The sequence below is a fragment of the Carcharhinus amblyrhynchos genome, chromosome 7, assembly GCF_965287045.1.
Source record: "Carcharhinus amblyrhynchos chromosome 7, sCarAmb.v2.hapA, whole genome shotgun sequence".
Lineage (NCBI taxonomy): Eukaryota > Metazoa > Chordata > Chondrichthyes > Carcharhiniformes > Carcharhinidae > Carcharhinus > Carcharhinus amblyrhynchos.
Window position 1 is genome coordinate 62,396,760 of NC_137330.1, and position 25,111 is coordinate 62,421,870.

A 25,111-nucleotide genomic window follows, 5' to 3' on the forward strand; every position below is an offset into this window, starting at 1 on the left:
TTTTGCCTGCCACCCTTCTTAAACAACGGCGTAACATTAGCCGTTTTCCAATCTTCCGGCACTTCCCCGGAATCCAGCAATGTTTAGAAAATTACCACCAAGGCATCCACTATCACCTCCGCCATTTCTTTCAGAACCCTCGGATGCATTCCATCCGTTCCTGGTGACTTGTCCACAATCAGTCCCTCCAGTCTGTCGAGCACCGCCTCTCTAGTAATAATAATGTCATTGAGACCCTCCAGTCCTACAACTTTTCCATCGCTAACACCCGGCAAATTATTCACGTCCTCCTCCGTGAAGACATAAGAACATAAGAAATAGGAGCAGGAGTAGGCCATCTAGCCCTTCGAGCAAACAAAAAAGTTATTCAAGACCTCAGCCATTTCCTCATCCCCTAACCACTAAGTCCCCCCTCTCATCCTCTTAAGGGTCCAACGTTCACCCTAGCCAGCCTCTTCCTTTTTATATAATTTATAAAAACTCTTGCTATCCTTTTTTATATTAAGCGCTAGCCCAGCTTCATAGTTTCTCCTACCCTTCTTTATCAACTTCTTTGTCAATCTTTGTTGACATTTAAACCTCTCCCAATCCTCTTCTCACCCACTACTCTTAGCTACTCTAAACGCATCCGCTTTTAATTTAACACTTTCCTTCACCTCCTTCGTTATCCATGGCTTATTACCTCTCCTCCTAAGGTCCTTTTTAACCATCGGAATAAATTTCTGCTGAGCACCAAGAAAGATCTCCTTAAAGATCCTCCACTGCTCCTCAGCAGACCTACCCTCCAACGCGCTCCCCCAGTCAACATTTGCCAATTCTTCTCTCATCCTACCGTACTCCCCTCTGTTCAAACAAAGGACGCGTGTCTGGGAACCCACTTTCTCCTCCTCCATCTGCACCAGAAACTCCACCATACAATGATCACTCTCCCCAAGAGGATCCTTCACCACAAGGTCCCTAATTCTACACGCCTCATTACATAACACCAGATCCAAGATAGCTCGCTCCCTCGTTGGCTCCAACACACACTGTTCAACGAAACTATCCCGGCAGCATTCCAAGAACTCCTCCTCGAGCCCACCGCGTCCAACATGGGTCGACCAATCAATATGTAGATTGAAATCCCCCATAATTATCGCCGTCCCATTCCTGCACGCCGCATTTATTTGCACGTTAACAGCCCGCCCCACCTCCAGATCATTATTCGGGGGCCTATAGACGACACCCACCAGCGTCTTCCTCCCTTTGCTGTTCCTAATCTCCACCCACAACGATTCCACTTTCTGCTCTTTGGTTCCTATATCATCCCTTGCTACCACCCTGATGCTATCCTTAATCAGCAGAGATATGCTCCCCCCCCCTTTTTCCTCCCGCCTATCCTTCCTAAACACTTGATACCCCTAGACATTCAGCTCCCAGTCCCTGTCACCTTGCAGCCACGTCTCTGTAATGGCCACCGGATCATATCCATTTGTGCTGATCTACGCCACCAGCTCATCCACTTTATTCCGAATGCTTCGTGCATTCAGATAAAGTGCCTTCATCCCCTCTTCACTGTTTTCAAACAGCATTGGTGAGAATTCTAGGTGCAATCTTGGGCATTGTTAGCATGTGCAACGAGAACAGGTCTGTAATTTTTTTTTGTCTAAAATACAGACTTTTTATCTATTCAGATAGATGACTCAACGATGAAAATACTGCAATGTCCCAGACAATATAAGAACTATTTTATGGATTAGTAAGGAAGAGCAAAAAATACTGGGATCATTAGAGACAGTTATGACGTATTCCACTAATATACTCAAATTGAAAATGAAGGTGTAATGGAATGAATTAGGTTTCACTCTGTGGGTGTGATAGGTTGAACTAGGTGGTCTTTTTTTGTCCTTGTTCATGTATGTTCACAACATAGCTTGAGGCTGAAGCTCAGCTGTGAAGGAACTCAAACTCACAACCCATCATGCTTCCTTGTCCTTCATTGGTGTTTCATTTTACCAATTAAAGAACTTTCACTGCACATTTTTCATTGGGCATTAAACAAACAAGCTAAGCTTTTATCTGAAAGAGAACTTTTTTGTTTAGGGTTAACTTTATAACATTCTTAAAAGGTCAATAGCAACTTGCTCCATGTTAAAATGTATCTGAAATCAGTTTGGAACTTACCTTTGGGAGGGTTAAGCTTATGCCCTGTTTTCTCACACCATCCCACAGGGTGAATGTCTGATGAGTCAGCGTTTACCCAGAAGTCATAGCAATCAGGATATTTGTCAAAGTGGAGCCTTATTCTGTAGCCACACACCTGCAAGGTTATCTTATTTGTAAATTTCATATTGAGTACATCAGAAATTTATCAAACTGTCTTCCTTTTAAAGTGAAATTAAAAGTGTAAAACAGTACAATCAAAGAGGCGGGGAAAAGAACCCAAATCCATCCGGTTTCCACACAATTAATCTTAAATTGCAAAACTCCATAAAGAAAACGTCAAGATACTTCCTGAATCTGTAACCCAGCCTTGCATTGACACTAACAAATAAAATCGGAACTAGCAGAATGATTTCCCCAGAAATCCCAACATTTTCACTTAATGTTCCCAAATAAGTATACAAGGGTCCACACTGATGTCCATTTAGAAAGTAGCAATCATATTAAAAAAAGCAACAACATAAGATTTCTTCTTTGTAATATAAGCTCAGAACAGTCTATATCACTTGCCTACCACTACATCTTCTTCAACCACCCTCCCCCTTCCCCCTATCCCCACCAAACCCTAAATTTAGAATTCTGGATGCTCCTGAAGATACCCAGGAAGCACTGTAAATGTTATTTTTTGAAAAAAATCATTCATGGGATGGGATTTTCGCTGACTAGGCCAGCATTTATTGCCCATTTCCAACTGCCCTTGAAAAGGTGGTGGTGAACCACTGCAGTCCGTGTGGTGTAGGTACACTCACACTGCTATTAGAGACAGAGTTCCATGATTCTTGTCCTGCGACAGTGAAGGAATTAGCGATATTTCCAAGTCAGGATGGTGAATGGCTCACAGAAGAACTTTCAGGTGATGGTATTTCCATGTGTCTGTTGCCCTCGTCTTTACAGGTGGTAGCAGGTGTGGATTTAGAAGGCATTGTCTATGGAGCCTTGGTGTGTTCCTGAAGTGTATCTGATAGTTTGTATATGCTGCTACCATTGTGTGTAGGTGGTGGAGGGAATGAGTGTTTGTGAATGGGGTACAGGCTAGCAATTTATATGGCTAGTCTGGTTTCTGGTCCAACAGTAACCCCCAAGGTGCTGACTGTGGTTTACTAGTGGTAATGCCATTGAATGTCAAGGGGCGATAGTGTCAGAAAAACAAAGGCAGTTTTAAGGAATGTATATTGGCATTGATAAATATTAGAAGTTACAGTTTTAAGTGGGTTTAGTTCAGTGTTCCTGTGTAAAGAACGGTAAACTGGCAAAGGTGCATGTATTTGTGGGGATTTACTCAGTTCCAGTTATGCTTCTATTGTGCTTAGAGGGTGTTACGGCATGAAAAGTAAACATGTTGGCAGAAGCATAAACTTATTGCTCAGCAATCAGTGGGACCTTTAAGGTATGAAGGGTTTTTGAATTTAGTTTTTTGGCTGGATATATTGAAGTTGAAGATAGGAAACCAGGAAGTGAACATTTCTCGTCTCTGCCAGAAGAAAAGCTGTAAAGAACAAGAGGGTTGAAATAAGGCAGACTTCCCAAAAAAAAAAGATCAAGTCCAGGCAATCTAGGAATTGGAACAGAAAGAATGTCCAGGATGAAGTTAAGGGAACAGAAACCTAGAAGTTGAACAAGGTATTGTTCAGGTGAATTCAAGGAAAAAGCAAATAAAGTGGCCTGAGTTAATGAGACAGCTGCTGTAACCAGATTTACAGTGGGAAAGCAGGCTTTAGAAGTAAATCAAGAGTTTGGTGCCATTAGAATAAAATCTGGGAATTGATAGTTAAAGCAATTGTAAAGACAAAAGAATCCTGAAGGGGAGATGTAAAACTAAGATTTGAAAGTACGTCATTTTGAAGCAGAATTTGAAATCATGTGGATGCTGGAGCTCAGTAAAACATGGGACATGTGCTATGAGAATCATCTGGGGGTATTTTGAGGAGAAGCCCACAGAAATTAATTTGGGTTCAGAGTACCATGCGTTTGATCACAGCCAGTCTGTGTGTTTAAAGGGACTGTGTGCTATTAAGACCATTAAAGCCTAAGTTATACTTTGTCACTCACGTTAACCTTAAAATTTGTGTATGTACATGATGTGGAAACAGAGCAGTATATCATGATCAAACTTTTCATGTTTAATAAATGTTTCTTTTCTTGTTATTGAAACTAATTAGCAGTTCTATGACTCCACATTTTCTAAACGAAAAGCAAAAATTACTGTCTTTTCAGCCCGTGTTCTATTCTGGGGTCTTCCTATCTGTTTATAACACCCAACTGGGATCATAACATGAGATTCACTCTTGTAGGTGTTAATTGCCTGGCACTTGTATGGTGCAAATGTTATTTGCAAACTGTCAGCTATAGCCCAGATATTGTCCAGGTCTTGCTACATTTGGACATGTTTGCTTCAGACACGAACGTTGCTAAACATTGTGCAGTGAACGTCCCCACTTCTGACCTTATTATGGAAGGGAAGTCATTGATGAAGCAGCTGAAGATAGTTGAGCCTAGAAATTTCCGCAGTGCTATTCTGGACTTGTGATGATTGGCCTCCAACAACCATAACCATCTTCCTTTGTGCTTAGCAGGACTCCAACCAGGAGGGAACTTTCCCCCAAATCCCACTAACTCCATTTTGCTAGGGTTCCTTGATGCCACACTTGGTCAAATGATGTCAAAGGCAGTTACTCTCACCTCACCTTTGGAGTCTAGCTCTTTTACCAATGTTTGAAACGAGGCTATAATGGGGTCTGAAGACGAGTGCTTTGCCAGAACCCAAACTGAGCTTTGGTGGGAAAGTTATTGCTAAGCAAATATCACTTGATAGCACTGTTGATGATTCCTTTAATTCTTGCCCCAGCAGAGGAAGTTGTTTCTCTTTATTTATGCTATCAAATCCTTTTACCATTTTAGACATCTTGTTTAGATCACTGCTCAATTTTCTATACTCAAAAGAAATACAATCCAAATTTTTGAAACTGTCCTCGTAAATTAAGCCTGTAAGCATGAGTATCATTTAGTCTTATCAAAAATAGTCTAGTCCCATTCCCTTCAGCAAGTAGGGCCGTAACTTCAACTTAAATAATGTGTGGCTTTGTTTTTAGGAACGATCAAAATATTTTCATAAAAAGCTAAGTTTTTTTTTATTAATTAGTCTTTTGCTGTTTCATCGAAAAGTATTTAGTTTTAATTCAAAAGCTATCTATAACTTTATAAACATTAGGAATGAGAGTAGGCCAAATAGCCCTTCAAAACTGTTCCATTACTCATTAGATCATGGTTGATTAACATATTGATTTAAATCTTGATTCTGTAAACACTTAGAGTTTTTGTTGGGAAACTATCAATCTTAGTTTTGAAGTTTACAATTGACCTAGCTTTAACAGTATTTCTGTGGGTGGAAGGGTGCAGAGTGTCCCACATTTCCACTGCAGTATGGAAGAATATCAATGATACTCAAATTTGCCATGCCACAATAAGCTGTAGCCTACAGAGTCTGAATGGAAAGACTGAAATTGAAAAAATATCATCTTTCACATTAAAGAAAAATAGTATTTGTTATTAGGCAACAGAGAACATTCAGTACCTGTAGAGAAATCTAGAGTTGAAAAACCATTTTATATCCTCAATGATGGGGGACTCTGGGCATTCAGAGAGATTGCTAGAAGCAATATATCCCATAAAATAGGTAAAATCATTTGGAAATATTGTAGTGTCCCTTTAACCAAAATTACTAAATAATGGTTAGATAGCCCAACAAGACGACACTGTAATATCATGCCATATAGCTTGCCACTGCATCAACTGAAGAATAAAGAATGTATAGATTTATGTTTAATTAATTTATAATTGCAAACAGATTACTCAACTATCTAAACTCTCTCAAACAACTAATTTTCAGCAGATACATGAAACAGAAACTGTAGCAAATAAAAACTTGCCAGTTTTGCTACATTTAATAATGATGCAAAAGTTGAAATAAGGTTTGCAGATACACCACAACAACACAGTCTTCAACAGTTGCAAAGTAGCAATGGTGACAAGTCAGAGCTTGTTAACCTCCAAAATAATAATTTTAGAAAACAAGTTCCCGGAAATGTAGAAGCTCCAGAAAATATGTCGGTACCTTCTAACTAGATTTTAATTTTTTTTCTATTTTCATGGCAGATCAAAATTGTAAACGGATTATTTCAACATAGCTGTATCAAGCAGCGGAACAGGTTAAACATTGAAATAGATTGAATGTCTATTTCCAACTGTAATGTGCTACAAATCACTCGCAACTTCTACTACCAATGTTTAAAAAATAAAATAGCCTGCAGGCAGCAAAATGAAACAAGACCTGACTGGATCTGCAGTGCAATATCCTAAATGTTTTTTTAAGTGGGCCTTGCAGTTACTTCTTGCAATCTCCTCCACTTTCCTTCCAAACTCTCAACCTTTACCACCTTGAAAGACATGGGAACACCCGTCCAAGCCATGCACCATCCTGGGTTTGAACTATAATCACTGGGTAAAAATCCTGGAGCTCCCTTCCGAACAGCACTCTGGGTGTACACACACACACATGAACTGCCATGGTTCAAGTTGGCGGGCTCACCACTGGCTTCTCAAGGGCAGTTAGGGATGGACAATAAATTCTAGTTTAGCCAGCGATACCCATATCCTGTGAACAAATGCTTTTTTAAACCTGTTTTCCGAGTGCACATTGTTATTTTTAGCGATGTTATTAATAGATGATGTTTGAAGACAGACCTCAGCCACAGTAAGAACGCAGTACATGGATGGATGTTCGGGGTCAACCCCTTCGAGTTTCATTCCAACTTTAAATCCATTTTTGCTCTGTGGAAATGACTGGCACTAGAATAAAATGAAATATAAGATTAAGAAAAAAATACGGTATTTTACCAGTGCAAAATATTTTTTAAAAAAAATCTCTGAACTGCTGAAACAAAACTAGTCCTTTAGCAGGGATCAGGCTATTATTGTACAACCCAAAAGTGGTGAAATATCTCAAAGTACATCCCAGGAGCACAATCAGACAAAAACTGACACCAAACCAAAGACTATCAGAACAGTTGACAAAAAGATTGGTTAAAAAGACAGCGATGGGGTGGGTTGAAGAACTTGGTCGTGTAGTTTTTCCTTTTCCCACATTACAACGTTCCCCCCATCACACCTTCAGGTTAAATGTCTCCTTGTGCCTCAATGGGCACAATACTCAAGGTCAAGTCTGACCAAATTTATGACACAGTTTGAACATGACTTCTTCCAAATCTTAACAAACCTTTTCCTCTATATGGTTTAGCAGTCTACTCGTCTGCTGCTCCCTAATGATTGGGCATGCTGAGTGTCAAGTCTATGAACATCTTGCTTCATTTCAACTTCAATCATAGCTATTACAGCAGCACAGACTGGTTTATCACTCACTTTTTACCTTTCTATGGAATGCATTTCCATTTCATGCTGAAAACTCTGCTGAATTTACCCCAGGTGAAACTCCTTACATCTCAAGTCTGCCCCAGTTCTGCTTTAAATATTTTGATGTCATTACTATTTAATCTACTCTAAAATCTCCAAAATGCCTGGAAGGCCTTTTTATTGAGAGATAAGGGAGATCTATGCTTTCACATGCCAATAATGAGAAAATGTGCCAATAATGAGAGAACATAAATAAATTAATGTGGTGGAAAAGAGCTGATTCTGCTCTATTGTAATGCACTCACAGATGTAGTTTATTTTAGAGAATGCACTCTGACATGAAGCCAACAAAATCTTAGGATAAGCTTTTTGGGGATAGAGAATGAGTTATCATGAAAATGGGCTTCAAGTCAAATAATGATTTCTAATACATTGACTAGGAATATGAATTTAACTATAAAAATAGATTTTTTTAAACAACAGACTTAAAGCTACTTGAAATCATAGCCAAATGGCTACCCAATGTACATTCCATTCTCAACTCCATTGAAACCGAGATGCGGGGGGAGGGGAGGGAATTCTCCCATCGCTACCTGCAAATTTTCTGGCGGTTCAGATCGGGAGATGCGCATGTCGGCCATTTTGCAGGATTCGCACCTGCGTTCCCGATATATGTGCGTCTCCCAGATCAAGAGAACAGGCGCAATCGAGACCACGCTGGAAACCAACGGGAAAAGAGGCAAGTGTTTTTAATCTGTTTTAAATGTTATTATCGGGCCAACACGGAACTTACTGGGCCCAATAGCATCTCCCATCCCGCCGGGAGTATTTCACTCAGTAGCTCCCCACATTCCCCAGGAGACTCCGCCAGAGTGAAGGGAGGGGCAATTGGGGCCCTCGGGGGGTGGGGAGGTCAGGCATCAGGGTGGGTGGTGCCCCTGGGCATGGGCACCCTGGCCATGCCAGCCTGTGGCCCCAGCATTGCCCAAGGGGCAAGGTGCTCATGCCCAATGGGCACCTTGGCACTGCCCAGCAGACATTGGGCAGTACCAAGGAACAGGGCCTATTATGGATGGGGCCTGGGGCAATTGGTAGCAGTGGGAGGGTCTCACTGTTACTTTGCAGTCTGGGCTAGCTAGGTGATTAAGCTGGCCAGCAAACGGAGAATGACAGATCGGGGCCACTGCGCATGCGCAGAGTTCCAGAGCTGTCAGCCTCTGGCATGAATAGACCTCCCCTCCAGTTTTTAATAATAGTCACAATTGGAACCTCTGCATTGCAGAGTGGGGAGATTCGGACCTGAAGTTGCACTGAAAAAATAATTGTGATCTAGACCAGTTTCCTCATCAATTCAGCACTTCTGGAAGAATCACCACTAATATGTTTGCAAAAACCCAAAGGCAATGATCTCAATGGAATGTGAAGGAATCATATTTCCTATTCTATCAGCACAATATTCAGGTACTGAGAAGGGTGAAGACAAACCAAACATAATCACATGAAGAATAAGACCCTGACTAAGAGGCGGGCTGTCAGATCTGACCTAATCAAGTTACAATTGAAATACATGATCATATTTGAATTACTGCTCACTTAGAGGGGTTGATTACGTGACAAGTGAACTCTTTGTATATTTTACGCATGTTTACTCAGCAGAACTGAGGACAAATAGCCAAGAAACTGAGCAAGATCCTTCCTCCTCTCTCTATTTCTAAGCAACTTGCAATCTTTTGGTCTCTGTCTGCTATTATTTGATTCTCTGCTCATGTGCAAGAGCTTTTAAAGAAAGAACAACTCCACAGCTGTCTCCAGAAGAACAGAACAATCATACATCTGCAATTTTAAACCCCTGATTCTGAAAACAGAAGACCCCCCATTTAAAGCAGCAAGACCACCAGATTTAGCCCAAATCCAGCCAAGTTAGCAAGCTGCAGACTATAAAGCCCTCTTCACTTTTTACAATCTTTTCATTTGACCAAACCAGTGCGCGCGCGTGTGGACTTTGAGCATAGGGATATATGCAAAAGTTGGTGTATTTTATTTTATTTAGCTTAGTTTAAACATAATATATTAATGGCTTTCTTTGTTAAACTCAAGAAAGCCAGCTCTTAGGAATGCAGTGTATAAACAGTTAAGCACTCACTTAACTGGCATAACAATCATTTTCAAGCAAAAATACTTGTAATCAAACAAGAAGGAACTATTTAACCCCTCCTCACCTGATCATAACAGTGTAAACATGCCAGACAATGTTACCATACAACATGCACACATTTTTCTGGATGACAATGGTGTACAGTTTAACAGTCATACCCACAGTAACTAACCTCTTTGAAAAGTTTGGTAGGTGCAACAACAGCTTTTTCTTCTTCCAAATAAGATGCCCAACTCCAGGCTTTTCTCTTACCACCAAAAGTTAAAGCTGCGGAAAATGGAATAGAACACAAGTTTGGCAAACAAGGGTTTGATATTCAAAGCATACTCTATCAAGATCTTCAGAACGTAAATAAAATACTCACAATTGAACTACATGCCAACTCTTAAAACGGTTAATAAAGGTTCGTGTCACACAATGGCTGCCATAACAACATTTATATTATTTAACAACAGAAATGACACATTTGAAAGTTCTACCTAGCCCAGGAAATTTTCTTCCCTTGCTGCTCTTGTTCTTTCATCCACTCCCCAAACAAGTGCACAAGGCAAAATCTAGTGCCTCAGATAAATACCAGCAAATGTGGGACACAAGGCGGGTCAACTGTAATTTACAAGATTGGGTGCAGTTCAGATTTTATACTCAGCCTGATTTTATTCTCATAGAGGGCAGTGCAGGGTGTTAAAATCACCCAAAACAGAGTTTCCAGTGACATACCCTTTGAATATAATCAAGGTTCAGTAGTGAACTCAGGTTAGTTGGCCAACAGTTTAACATTCTTTTTCGCTGCAGTTAGAAAGTAAAGGCACTTTATGAAAGTTACATAGGGCAGGATTTTACAACCTCACTCCGGCAAGATCATAAAATCCCACCCGAAGTCAATGGAGATTTCTATTCAGCGAACCTCACCTGCCCTGGAATCAGGGTGGGCGAAGCAGTAACATTGCAGCCATAGTGTGAAAAGTAGATGAAACTGCTCTATGACGAGGTATTGTTAAATCTATGGTACTGACTTCCCATATGTCCCAGTAAAAATCATTTCTAACTCAGGAGATTTTTCTCAGCATCTAACAATTCTTGTTCTGTTTTCAGCTTTTTTCTAACCAAATGAAATTTGACTATAAAGTAAAAATCCCAAGTAGTAGTGGTTTAGCATGATACCAATTAATCATTAATTCTAGAGTGCCGTTTGTGCATTATATTGTTTGGTGCCAACTTACTTTGCTTTAGTAATCCAGAATCGCCTTTTCTTTTTCTTCGTGCTCGGACGTGGTTGTTCTGAGTTACTTTCAGCACCTTCAGCTCCCCTTGTTTCTCTTCCTAAATTATATAAATGACATTCTGTTCAACTCCTCACTGAAATGTGCTACACCACTTCTTCTTCTTGGTTTTGAAGTTTCTACTGATCATTGCAGTCAGCAATCTTAAATAACAACAACCACTAATAAAGGGTTTCACCCTCCCTGATCTTCAGAAACCAGAAGAAAAGCAAGCAGATTCAATCCTCCCAGTCAAGCTCGGTCATGCCGAATAAGATGGGTGTATCAGTGCACTCCACCCACATTAAAATATGGAAAAATCCTAAATTTTAGACCCTCTGCCTAGTACAAAGTGTTGTAGAATTAACCTACAGCAATATGTGGCATCCTAATGTAAATCTGCAGCATGCACTATAGAGCAGCATATGAGCAGTTCATAAAGGAACCAGCATAGATATACTCAGAATACTACAAATAATTTCCAATTATTGCCATTCCATCCATGTTCTCACACCCCAACAATAGATTGATTATGTTAACCATACAGCAGTATTGCCAGATTTTCCACTATTCTAAATGGCAAGATGCCGCTGGTTGAGCTCTTGCAACTCACTGGCATCAAATAAATTTGGTCAGGCCCTCAAAATTCCCAAGGACTTCCACAAGGCCAAGCAGTTGCTCTGCCTGCACTTCAAATCAAGTCACCTCATAACATATGGGTGCACTATTAAAAATACAATTTTAAAAGTCTATGATAAGTAAAACATACTTTCTTCACATTTAATTTTTTTCTTGCTTGTCTTGATCATGGCTCAGTGAAAATTAGTTTTTAATGGGAGAATTAGAAATTTGAAAAGCAGTTTGAGTTAAAAAAAATCCGCTTTAAAGCATTTCAAGAAAAAAAAATTACCCTAGAGTTTGCTACTGGAGAATAGTTCTTTTAAAGAATATACAGCTTTAACTTTGATATTTACTTTGCAACTTTAGATTCAACCACTAATAGTGACTGCAATTCTGCCTAATCCTATTTGTTGCATTACATATCCATGATTTGCAGCACTAATAAATAATATTAAATCAGAGAGAAGGAATTTGCACCATTATCAATGTATTTCCTTTTGAACTTCAATATGGATGATGCTTAAAAGCCTTTTCTCCCTCTTCTTACAATTCTTCAATCAGTACCCAAGGATCACGAGTACCAAAGTTAACAAATAAAATTTCATTAATTTGCTCATATGTTTATTCTTATTTATCTTTTGACAATTAAAACCACAGAAATGCATTCCAATGTTGAAGTTTTTATGGAACATAAAAGTATACGATAGCAGAGACCCACGAGCATGGTTTTGTGTAACAAGACACACTTTATGGGGAAGAAAAAGGGGAGCTTTTTCAAATTGGCTTATACTGTTCCATAATCTTTGATAATAAAGCTGTGTTCACTTCATTAACAAATATCCCTATTCTGGCAGTGTGCTGTTAATGCAAGAAAGAGCGCTCAAAGTTGACCACTAAAAAAGAAAATTTAACGTTGATGACTCAGGGCCCATGTCAACTTGCAACTGCCATACAATAATTGGCAGTCAGTATCTGGAAGTTCAGAAAAAGGTGCCATGACTCTGAAAATTCATCAGAAAGGATTTCTTTGCCTTTAAGACCACAGTTAGGATTTCACTGATTTAAACCAGACGAAGATAAGCAGCAGTAAAGAAAAAGATTGATAGATTATTTGCAATATATATCCTGAGATTGACACCTGAGATTCTATTCAAATTACAAACTAAATATTTACTGGATTTGTAGGGTTACAGATCAAAGCAGTTCAGTAACTTGACTGAATTACCAAGATCATTTCACCCCTTGCAGCAATATGCTCATTTAAATTTGATTCTATTCAAAACAAAAAACAGCGCACTACAGAACACGAATATTCTCTTGTCTGCAAAATTAAGCCCAAAGCCGACAGCAATATATCTGACAGCATTTTGACAGTGTTCCTCCAATCTTTTTTGCATGCAATCAATTCACGTTTGGCAAAGCTCATTCTTCATGGCACAACAATCAAAGTGTTTCTTAAGGTTATCGGTGAGAGTGTTAACGCTAAAATGGAAGGCACACTATATTTCAATACTGATGTAACACATGTGGTGCATTGTTGGCTTGATATTTAATCACATCTACAGTTGAGGTTGCAGGCTGTTAACTGAAAACTGAATTTGCTGCAGGGAGTTTTTATATCCACCTGACGGGACAGGCAGGATCTTAATTCTCAGATGCAAGACAGTATCCCCACAGTACAAATAGCTTTGATTTTTGTGCTTAAGCCCTGAAGTAGACCTGGAACCCACTACGTCGTGAACTCAAAGACAAGCGTGCTACCATCTGAAACACATTTGGACACCTACATTTTTGAATGCCAAAGGGATTAGGTAAGATGCCCAAATATATCCAGCAGAAAAGAGTAGTAAGAGCAGGTAAGGCCTGTGTATCAGGTGACCAACAAGGCACATCCTCAGGTTTTAGTCCATGTCCATGTCCACCACCAATTTGCAGCAGGTGGTGGTGGACTTGGCTCAGTTTCATCCCTGCAAGCAGTCTTCTCGCCCCCTAGAATGAAGTTACTGGCATTCAATGTTCAATGCACTCACACCCTCCTCCAAAGGTGGCGATGCACACCAATCTTGGGAGCAAAAGGAGTTTTCCAAGAGATTTCACAACAGTACCAGTTCTTACAGATATAATCTGCATCTTCAAGTAGCTGTCCCAAACCACCTTCCACGTTTTCCATTTGGTGTTTCTTAAGTACCATTGGATTGCCTTAGATAATCTCTGAGGTATAGCTGTAATGTCTCCTCCAGGTGTGCATTTTTTGCTAACATCTTGGCAATGGGCCTCCACTCAAGACAACAGATCCTTGCTATATCAATTTGGAGTAGACCAGAATTTGCTTTTTTTGTCAACCTTTTTTTCTTTATCTGCCAATGTGAATTCAGTTGGTTTTATAATACAATCCCTTAGTACAACTCAATTTGAGAAAAAATATGATAACTAACCTTGAACTGTAACGACCACATATTCCCATTTGGCTGGGCTCTTTTTTTTCATTTTAACCAATGGTATATAAATATTAAGTACAATGGTCAGAATCAAGGGCAGCACATTTATTTCATCCATTATGCGTTGCATGCATGTCATTTGCTATGGTTCTTATCATTTATGCTCATGATTCTATGTAGAATAAGGTGTTAAATGGCTGCAGCGTTTCACTTAGAGCCTACTGAGATTCACGTGTTAGATCCCCTATGTTTATTTATCATGAAGCCACTGAATCTGAGTCAATTGTGTCTAGCAATGTCACTGCTGTCAAGTGCTGCCTGTTTTCTGGATCTTCTATCATTTAAATGGAGATGCAGGATGACATGTGCTTGACATCCAATCATCTAATTTTCTCTTACTCTAGGCATTCACCTGTTGCTAACTACAGCTTCGACATGGCTATTGAATTGTCGAATGCAAAACATTGCCTAATTGTTCCAGTTTATGAAACCTGTCTCTAGGATACATCATCACATGGTCTCCCAGCAGGTTAAAGGTAGCCAGGAAGTCATTGCCCAGTGTAACAAGTGTGAACCTGACACCTTGTGGGTGGTGAGGAGATTACTAATTAATTCATGAATGAAGACATACATATTTTGAGCAACAGCAGTAGACAGAATAATATTACCCCATTCCTTTCTTGTGCAGTTATAAGTCAATCAACATTCTTTTCCCTCCTCTGTAGCTTTAGTTTTACCACTGATCTCTTACAATCATCAGCACTTATACTAGTCTTGTAACTGGTAGAACATCAGGGACAAAGTTAATTGATTATCAGTTTAATAAGTTTAGACTGGAGGGAGGCAAGGCTGATAAGCAATGAGGAGCTTAGCTAAACAGGTTAAATTCTCTGGGAGACAGGAGATTGTCTAGAGCTAAAGGGACCAAGATAAGGCTGGTCAAGCAAAAGCAACTTATTTCAACAAGACATTTGTACTAAATTCTTTTATTAAGTGCAAGTTATTTCAGTGTTTTAAGTTTAACTGCTTCACTGCCAAGCACTGAACAATTAAAATTAAACATGCACCATATTTTCACAGGCTCTTACTTGAATCCATTCTCACATGGAGGAGATGGTGGCATAGAGATAACCACTGGACTAGCAATCCAAAAGCCAAGGCTAATGTTTTGGGGATATAGGATCCCACCACAGCATTTAATTAATGCATCTGCAATATAAAGTTAGGCTTAGTGTGGTGACCCTGACAAATATTGTTGCAAAAACCTACCTGATTCACAACTGCCCTTTCGGGAAGGAAATCTGCCATGACCTGGCCTATACGTGACTCCAGATCCACAGTAATGTGGTTCGCTCTTAACTGCCCTCTAAAATCACCTACCAAGCCACTCAGTTCAAAGGAAATTAGAGATGAACAACAAATGTTGACCTTGCCAGTGATACCCACATCCTATGAAAGAATAAAAGCAATCATAGCATTTATAGGAGCAATGTGAGTATTTGTGAAATCCACCAACAATCTGCCAGCATGTACTATACATACCCAATTACTCTTGAGGAGCTGGTGTGGAAGGACTATCATCTTGGCAACTAAGTGGCCAGCAAAGCTGTTTCATAGTGCAATTAAGTGCTGATTGCATTATTGTGGATATGGAGTCACACACATATGCCAGTCTGAGTAAAACCACTAAGATTATTCATCCAGCAAAAGGCAGTGAGTGAAGCATGGTTTCATAATACAAAATTGCATGCTCACAATCAATCAAACTCACTCACATTCCAGGAGGAATTATTCAATCATCCCTATCCTGGACAGGACATGCGGTGACAGTCACTACACACAGCCTAAAAAATGGCAACTCATGGAAAAAGAACGTCTAGACAGAGCTATGTGGCTCCATTATCAATAGATCATGTAAGTCAAAGCTCCTGTCACAGCTTGTAGCAAATGGTGGTGTAAAATTAACCAGTAATGGGAAGAGGCAACTCTGTGAACCCAGAATATATGAGTGCAAATGACAACAAATTCACAGCCAACATCAGCCAGAAGTGGTGACTGGAAAATGCTTTGTGGCCTCCTCTCAAGGTCCCAACCATCACAGATGCCAGTCTTCTGCCAATTTGATTTATTTGATGTGGCATTAAGTGCATGCACTGGTTACAGCAAAGTCTACAGGTCCAGCAACATCCTAGCTGTAGAGATGAATACCTGTTCTCCAGAACTAACTACATCTCTGGGAAAGCTCCAGTACAGTTACAATACTAATACCTCTGATCATGTAGAAAATTACCCAGGTATCGGATTGGCGGTTGGTGACTAGTGGGGTGCCCCAGGGGTCGGTGCTGGGGCCTCAGCTATTTACCATTTATATAGATGATCTGGAGGAGGGAACCGAGTGTAGGGTGTCGAAATTTGCTGATGACACCAAGATTGGGGGAAAGGCAAATTGTGCGGAGGGTGTGGAGAGTCTGCAGAAGGATCTAGATAGGCTGGGCGAATGGGCCAGGAAATGGCAAATGGAATTTAATGTTGGCAAGTGTGAGGTGGTCCACTTTGGTAGGAAGAATGGTAGGAAGGACTATTACTTACGTGGCGAAAAACTGCAGCAGGCGACGGTGCAGAGGGACCTGGGGGTCCTCGTGCATGAGTCGCAAAAACCCAGCCTGCAAGTGCAGCAGGTGGTCAGGAAGGCGAATGGGATGCTGGCCTTCATAGCGAGGGGGATTGAATATAAAAGTAGGGAGGTCTTGCTGCAGCTGTATAGGGCATTGGTGAGGCCGCAGCTGGAGTACTGTGTGCAGTTTTGGGCGCCGCACCTGCGCAAGGATATTTTGGCCCTGGAGGGAGTGCAGAGGAGGTTTACTAGGCTGATACCGGAGTTGAGGGGGTTGAGCTATGAGGAGAGGCTGAATAAACTAGGCTTGTACTCGTTAGAGTTTAGAAGAATGAGGGGAGATCTCATTGAGACGTATAAGATGATGAATGGGATGGATAGGATAGAGGTGGAAAGACTCTTCCCGCTCAAAAAAGACAGTAGGACTAGGGGGCACAGCCTCAAGATAAAGGGGGGGCGGTTCAGAACGGAGTTGAGGAGGAACTTCTTCACTCAAAGGGTGGTGAATCTCTGGAATTCTCTGCCCGTTGAAGTGGTGGAGGCTGCCTCGCTAAATATTTTTAAGAAGCGGGTTGATGGGTTCTTGATAAGAGAAGGGATTAAGGGTTATGGGGAGAGGGCGGGAAAGTGGAACTGAGCCACGACAGATCAGCCATGATCTTATTGAATGGCGGGGCAGGCTCGAAGGGCCAGATGGCCTACTCCTGCTCCTATTTCTTATGTTCTTATGTTCTTATGTTCTTATTTCCTGACTATGAAATACAGAACAGCTATAAACTCAGCCCAGTTAAGGTCCTAACCATATTCAATGATCCTGCTCCATCAGTTCTGCCACCACCAAACTCATCTTCCCCTTGCAACATTCTGAAGGGAACACTCCCTGCGGGTACTCAGGTCCATTCCTTAATCAACCTCAACACTTTCTTCTTTTATATAATACATATAGGACGTGTAGCAAAAACAAAACAGGCCATTTCGCTTCCCAGTCCAGGCCTATGCTTATGCTCTAAATGGAGCCTGAAGATGAGTACATTTACTTTTGTTTACCACAAGACACACGTGGCATCTTACCTTGCAAGCACGAGGGGTGCAATACCTGTCCTTTTACCTTCCTGCTCTCCATCATCCAAGGCCCCAAACAGTCCATCATACACATAGTTATTTCAATTTTGTATACAGTACTGACTGTTGACAATATGGTCTGCTCCACATTGGCAGGACCAAACACAGATTGGGTGATCATTTTCTGAAACACCTCCATTATTCTTCAACTGTGACTCCAAGCTTCCAGCCATTTGTTATTTACATTCTCCACCTTGCTCTCGTGATGACATCTCTGTCCCCACTCTCCAGCCCTGGTTCAGTGAAGCTCCACATAAGAGAAGTAACATTTCATCCTTTCTAAACCTCAGAACCGGAGTTCAACAATTTCACACCACAACCTCTACTTATTTTATTTCCTTTTCTGTAGGTTTCAGTTTCACTCATTGCTCTTGTTTCTGCTTTCAGATGGCAACTGCTCAGCATCTGCAATTACACCTCAAGACATATCTTTTGTTTCTTGACTTGTCCCATTAACAAGTCCTTTAATCCTGGACTACCAACATTCCCGTCATTTAAATCTTTCATCTTCTATTTTATCAAAGAATTTCCCTTTTATTTTTCTTCCCACTCTTTTCTCTTTCACCTGTTTAAAACTCATTGCATTTCTAACTTTCCAAATTCTGATGTAAAACCACTAGTTGTTGATTTGATGTATTGTCACATGTATTAGTATACAATGAAAAGTATTATTTCTTGAGTGCTATACAGGCAAAGCATACTGTACATAGGGAAGGAAAGGAGAGCATGTAGAATGTAGTATTACAGTCATAGCTAGGGTGCAGAGAAAGATCAACTTAATGCGAGGTAGGTCCATCCAAAAATCTGACAGCTTCAGGGAAGAAACTGTTCTTCAGTCAGTCAGTAAGTGATCTCAGACTTTTGTGTTGTTTTCCCGATGGAAGAAGGTGGAAGAGAGTATGTCCGGAGTGCAAGGGGTTATGCTGGCTGCTCTTCCGAGGAAGCAGGAAGTGCAGACAGTGACTACGGATGGGAGGTTGGTTTGAGTGATGGACTGGCCTTCATTCACGATCTTTTGTAGTTTCTTGTGGTCTTGGACAGAGCAGCAGGAGCCAAACCAATCTGTGATATAATTAGAAAGAATGCTTTCTATGGTGCATCTGGTGAGAGTTGTAGCAGATGTGCCAAATTTATTTAGTCTCCTGAGAAAGTAGAGGCGTTCATGGGCTTTCATAATTATATCATCTGCATGGAGGGACCAGGACAGCTCGTTGGTGATGTGGATACCTAAAAACCTGAAGCTCTCGACCCTTTCTGCTTCGTCCGTGTTGACGTAAACAGGGACATATTCCCCTTTATGCTTCCTGAAGTCGATGACAATCTCCTTCATTTTGTTGACATGGAGGGAGAGATTATTGTTGTCGCACCAGTTTACCAGATTCTCTATGTCTTTCCTGTACTTCCACCATTTGACATTTTAACTTCAGATTTCCAGCTCTGTATATTTTGATTTTGCATTAGTGTTTATTTCATTGCCAGTTCCTTTTCAGGAATTCCCCCCGCTTTGAAGTTCTGCTATTATCCTTCATTGCTTTCTATTTCTCTTCTCGTGTTTCATCGGGCATCCACCAAAAGTTGCTTTTACTGCTATTATCTCCTCCTCAATAACTGTCTCTGGGTTGACAGACCAAACACAAATTGTGTGACCACATTGCAGAACATCTCCATTCAGTCTGCAAGGTGTCCCGAGCTTCCATTTGCCTGTCATTTTAATTCTCCACCTTGCTTTCGAGCTAACCTCTTAGCTCTTAGTCTCCTGCAATGTTCCAAACCAAGTTCAAAAACTTTAGGGTACAATTTTTATCTCATCTTGTTTCGTTTTTCTGGCAGGTTTCAGTTTTATTCTTGTATTTCCCGGTTTCTGATTTTGCATGGTGGCTGTTCATCACCCAACCATTCACACCTTCTCCAGAAACATCTTTTGTTTCGAGTTGTTCAATTGACACAATTTAGGCCTTGAGCTCCCAAGACTTTTGTGACTTAATCTCTTCTACCTTCCACCCTAGCACAGAATTCCCCTTCATTCTTTTTCACTTGCTTCAAACCAATGGCATTTCTAACTTTCCCACTTCTGATGAAATGACATTGACCTGAAACATTAACTCTGTTTTACTCCTCACAGAGGCTGCCTAACCTAGTTAGTATTTTCAGCATTTTCTGTTTTTGTTTCCAGCATTCGATGTGATTGTGTTACTCTCAGCTTTCAGCAAAGTGATGGAATAAGTTGTTAATAGAGATAATCACATTTTGATTTAATGTTTTGAGTTTCCTTTGGACTTTGGTTTCTGTTCGGGCCGTCTGCGGCCCCCCCCCCCCTTCCTTTTGGGGGGCTGCCCCTTTTAAATTTGTCCCCAAGTTAATTTGAGTCCGTTTACTTGTTGGGTATGGAAAAGAGGTACCAAATTGCACTTACTCACTAATAAACTGCTCACCAATGCCTCAGTTAGGTTCTGTCTGGACCACTTTGCTCCAGACCTCTCAAGAGGCCAAGGCCAAACATGGACAAAAAAAATGAATTCTGAAGGGGAGGATATTGTGATTGCCTTTGTCATTCAGACAGCATTCAATGGAGTAGATAAGTGCTTAGTCCCAAACTCAGTAAATTTCACTGTCAACTCTAATCACAGCAAACTTGCTTTAAGGATAAAGCTAAAGTAGGCGATGTCTGTAGAGCCCTCTTCCACCACATTATAATAGCAACTGTCATGAAGATTAACTTTACGCCAAATAATGATTTTTAATCCACAAGCTGGAAATCTGAATTGAACTTTTAAAAACAGACATTTTAAAACAGAGATGAAATTGACTTGACCCAAGCTGAATTAGAACATAGAACATTACAGCGCAGAACAGGCCCTTCGGCCCACGATGTTGCGCCGACCAGTTAAAAAACAATGACCCTCTAACCTAAACCAAACCCTTTCCATCCATAAACCTATCCACGGATCTCTTAAACGCCCCCAAACTAGGCGCATTTACAACTGCAGCAGGCAGGGCATTCCAATCCCTCACCACCCTCTGGGTAAAGAACCTACCCCTGACATCCGTCCTATAACTACCACCCCTTATTTTAAGGTATGCCCCCTCGTGCTAGCTTTCTCCATCCGAGGAAAAAGGCTATCACTGTCCACCCTATCTAAACCTCTAATCATCTTATATGTTTCAATAAGGTCCCCTCGTAGCCGCCTTCTTTCTAACGAAAACAACCTCAAATCCCTCAGTCTCTCCTCATAGGACCTCCCCTCCATACCAGGCAACATCCTGGTAAACCTCCTCTGCACCCTCTCCAAAGCCTCCACATCCTTCCTATAATGTGGGGACCAGAACTGCACACAATACTCCAAGTGCGGCCGCACCAGAGTCTTGTACAGTTGCAACATGACGCTGCGGCTCCTAAATTCAATCCTCCTACCAATAAACGCCAAGACACCATATGCCTTCCTAACAACCCTATCTACTTGATTCCCAACTTTCAGGGATTTATGTACACATACACCTAGATCCCTCTGTTCATCCACACTATTCAGAGTCCTACCGTTAGCCCTATACTCTACACATCTGTTATTCCTGCCAAAGTGAATTACCTCACACTTTTCCACATTAAACTCCATCCTCTACCTCTCGGCCCAGCTCTGCAACTTGTCCAAGTCTCCCTGTAGACTAAGACACCCTTCCTCACTATCTACCACACCTCTGACTTTGGTGTCATCAGCAAATTTACTAATCCACCCAACTATACCCTCATCCAGATCATTTATAAAAATTACAAACAGCAGTGGCCCCAAAACAGATCCCTGAGGCACACCACTCGTAACTGAACTCCATGACGAATACTTACCATCAACCACCACTCTCTGTCTCCTATCCGCCAGCCAATTCCTGATCCAATTACCTAAATCACCCTCAATCCCATACATCTGCATTTTCTGCAGAAGCCTTCCATGGTGAACCTTATCAAACGCCTTACTAAAGTCCATATATACCACGTCAACTGCCTTACCCCCATCCACCTCTTTGGTCACTTTCTCAAAAAACTCAATAAGGTTAGTAAGGCACAACCTACCCTCCACAAAACCATGCTGACTATCTCCAATCAATTCATTACTCTCCAAATAACTATAAATCCTATCCCTAATAATTTTTTCTAAAACCTTGCCCAAAACAGAAGTAAGACTCACCGGTCTATAATTCCCGGGGAAGTCTCTGTTCCCCTTCTTAAACAATGGGACAACATTCGCTAACCTCCAATCTTCTGGCACTATACCTGTGACCAACGACGACCTGAAGATCAGAGCCAGAGGCTCTGCAATCACCTCCCTTGCTTCCCAGAGAATCCTAGGATAAATCCCGTCCGGCCCAGGGGACTTATCTATTTTCAAACCCTCAAGAATATCTAGCACATCCTCCCTATCAACTGCAATACTGTCCAGTTTACAACCCTGTAACCCAGTGCTCTCCTCAGCTACATTTATGTCCCCCTGCGTGAACACCGAAGAGAAATAGTGGTACAATGCCTCTCCAATCTCTTCCGGTTCCACACACAAATTCCCACTGCTATCTCTAACTGGCCCGAATCTTGCCCTAACCACCCTTTTGTTCTTAACATATCTATAGAACGCCTTAGGATTCTCCTTAATCCTATCAGCCAAAGTCTTCTCATGTCCTCTTTTAGCCCTTCTTAACTCTCTCTTTAACTCCCTCCTAGCCAATCTAAAGCTTTCTAGTGCACTACCTGAGCCCTCAAGTCTCATCTGGACATAAGCGTCCTTTTTCTTTTTAACCAATTAACATCAGTCTATCTGCAAAACACAAAGCCAATGACATCAGGTGAATATAATGGGCTCACCTCTTATCTTATTAGTAAGGTATCTATGGCAATCACCTGAGGTATTAAACTGTTGGAGACAGGTTAATATGACTAATTGTTTGAACAATGGAGCCGGCGAAGTTAGGTCCCCGACATGATCTAATCATGTCACATTTGGAAAGCATGGGTGTGGATTCTCTCTCGAATCTCCATGGCAAGTGAAGGAAGGTCTTGTGAAAAGTCAATCCTTTATATGCTTTAAGATCATTTTTTTCACAGCAGAACAGAGGGCACAGAGCTTCAGGAGAAAGCCCCAAGTGTGGCCCTTTCTCCATCTTTTCTCCAACCCATCTGGTAAGCTTTGGATCCCAGTTGTTGACTGTTATCATCCAGGGATGTCCAACTGCACATAGAGATTTCTGAAAAGAAACCAACCCAACAGTACCCATCTCCCGAAGAATAACCAACTACATCTTTAAATGGATGTCATCTGCAACAGAAGCATCAAGATCATTGATTTAGCCTGAAGCCAGCCAAGTCACCCAAACAGGCAGTTATTCTGTTTTAAAAGCAAATTACTGCAGATGTTGGAATCTGAAACTAAAAGAGAAAATGCTGGAAAATCTCAGCAGGTCTAGCATCTGTAAGGAGAGAAAAGAGCTGATGTTTTGAGTCCAGATGACCCTTTATCAAAGCTTGGGTCACCAAAATCTGTTGAGATTTTCCAGCAATTGTGCTTTACTTTTTTTTTAAAAGAATGGATTCCAATTTAGCTTCCTATCCTATCCTTCCTCACACTCTATTCTGCACACGTATGTCTCTGAACTTGGGAGTGTGCGCACGCACTGCAAGTCGTTGCATACTTTTATTTTACTTCAATTGGTTCAAATCTAATAAAATACCCTTCTTTGTTAAGTTCAAGAAGGCCTACCCAATTGATTCTTTTATGATCACAATGCATAAACAGTTAATTGAATTGGAAAGTATATCCTTTCGGAAAAAAAACCTGTGATGGTCAAGCGAGGGGCCAAAAAGGGAAGCCATCTGACCCCTCCTCACCTGGCCACAATAAAAAAGGTACACACAGGACACAAAAGGTTTTCAAAAATTGTGATAGACCTCGGTGTAATTTTTGTGATTATTAAGTTTGCCTCTAGCATTGCCTCCTTTAGCTCCCAAAAATAGCCCAACGCAAATGCAACAATTAAGTTGAGTATAGATAAGACATCCAATCTTTCAACTCAGGAATAGTTTGCTAAAAATCAGGGCTCTGACATAATAAATCAGGCTCTGACAAGTTGTTCCATATAAATTCCTCCACAATCTGGTTGTTCATTGCATTTGCTAGTCCTGTGCAGCTCAGGTGCGGAGGTATGCCATGCAGGGCTCAGTCTGGGTGTTTAAAATAGTTACTTTGAAATTAGAAGTACTTTTATATCTTCAACTCCTTTAGAATAACGACTGGCATGATACTAGCAGAAGCATCTGAAGTTAGCACTTTAAGCTGCTTTGTCAGACGGTTCTCAGCACAACTGTCTAGGGGAAGTTAGCACTTCTGGACAAGTGTGTAAAAATCCTTACCAGGTCTTTCTGAGAGAGATTTTCAAGAACATTTTTTGGGATAACCAGCAGTTAGGAAGTTAGAGGAATCAGTTAGGAATTTCCAACATTTCTGCTGTGTTCAGCAGCCCATTTGTAATAACTTCTACTTTGCCAATCAATTAAAAAAGGTGTCAATCTTTTTTAATACATTGCTTCAGTCGTCGGAGCAACGTATTTGACTGGATTCCAGGTAACGAGAAATGGTTCAACAGTTCGAGGAAAATTAATTAGAGAGTTGCTAACTGGGAACAATCCCATCTCCAACCGCCACACCCCCCCAGTTTACTCTTCTTTTTTCAGGAAAATCTTCATTGTATTCTATGCTAAGAGGTGGAGATATCTTAAAAAATCAACATTGAAGAATGAATGTACCGGATTTATAAACATTTGTCAAACTCCTGAGATTGGTCTCTGCAATTAGTAAAGATGTTGTAGACAAAAACAGAAGGAAAGAAACAAATACATACAATATCTTCCTCCTCATCCTTCAGCATCTCTCCATTTTCTTTAATGTCTCCTTTTGCAGTTGAGGCTGGTTTTTGTCTCCTTTTACGATTGCCTCTTGCAACTTCTTCATTATTGTATGTAGATGGTTCCTTTCTCAAAATAGATATCCTGAAGCAAAATAAGAGTAAATAATATCAGTAGAAAATCCATAAATTAAATTACTTTCTCCCTTCCTGAGACCCAGGTTTTTGTTAAGTAGGTGATTCCAGAAGGGTGTCAGGAGAAACCCAATTCTGAGATTCCCAACTCCATTCCCACTTCCAGGCATTTTCTCAATGCAGGATAAGGGTGCGGGGTAGCCTCAGTCCCAAGGTGGAAGGACCAAAACAACTATCTGATCCTGGAATTATTTTGTCATTAGGCTTTGAAATAAATAAA

At 40.8% G+C, this 25,111-nt stretch overlaps 1 protein-coding gene across 2 annotated transcripts in view; it reads right to left on the minus strand.

Annotated features, from left to right (window-relative positions):
- The window catches only part of l3mbtl3 (L3MBTL histone methyl-lysine binding protein 3), a 134,197-nt gene that overhangs the window by 83,114 nt on the left and 25,972 nt on the right, over positions 1-25,111 (minus strand). For both annotated transcript variants that reach the window (XM_080192466.1, XM_080192467.1), the window contains exons 5-9: positions 24,694-24,841; positions 10,984-11,083; positions 9,936-10,030; positions 6,943-7,047; positions 2,164-2,299 (exon numbers count right to left, since the gene is read on the minus strand). In XM_080192466.1, coding sequence (XP_080048592.1) covers positions 2,164-2,299; positions 6,943-7,047; positions 9,936-10,030; positions 10,984-11,083; positions 24,694-24,841 — 584 coding nt within the window. The remainder of the gene's footprint in view (positions 1-2,163; positions 2,300-6,942; positions 7,048-9,935; positions 10,031-10,983; positions 11,084-24,693; positions 24,842-25,111) is intronic.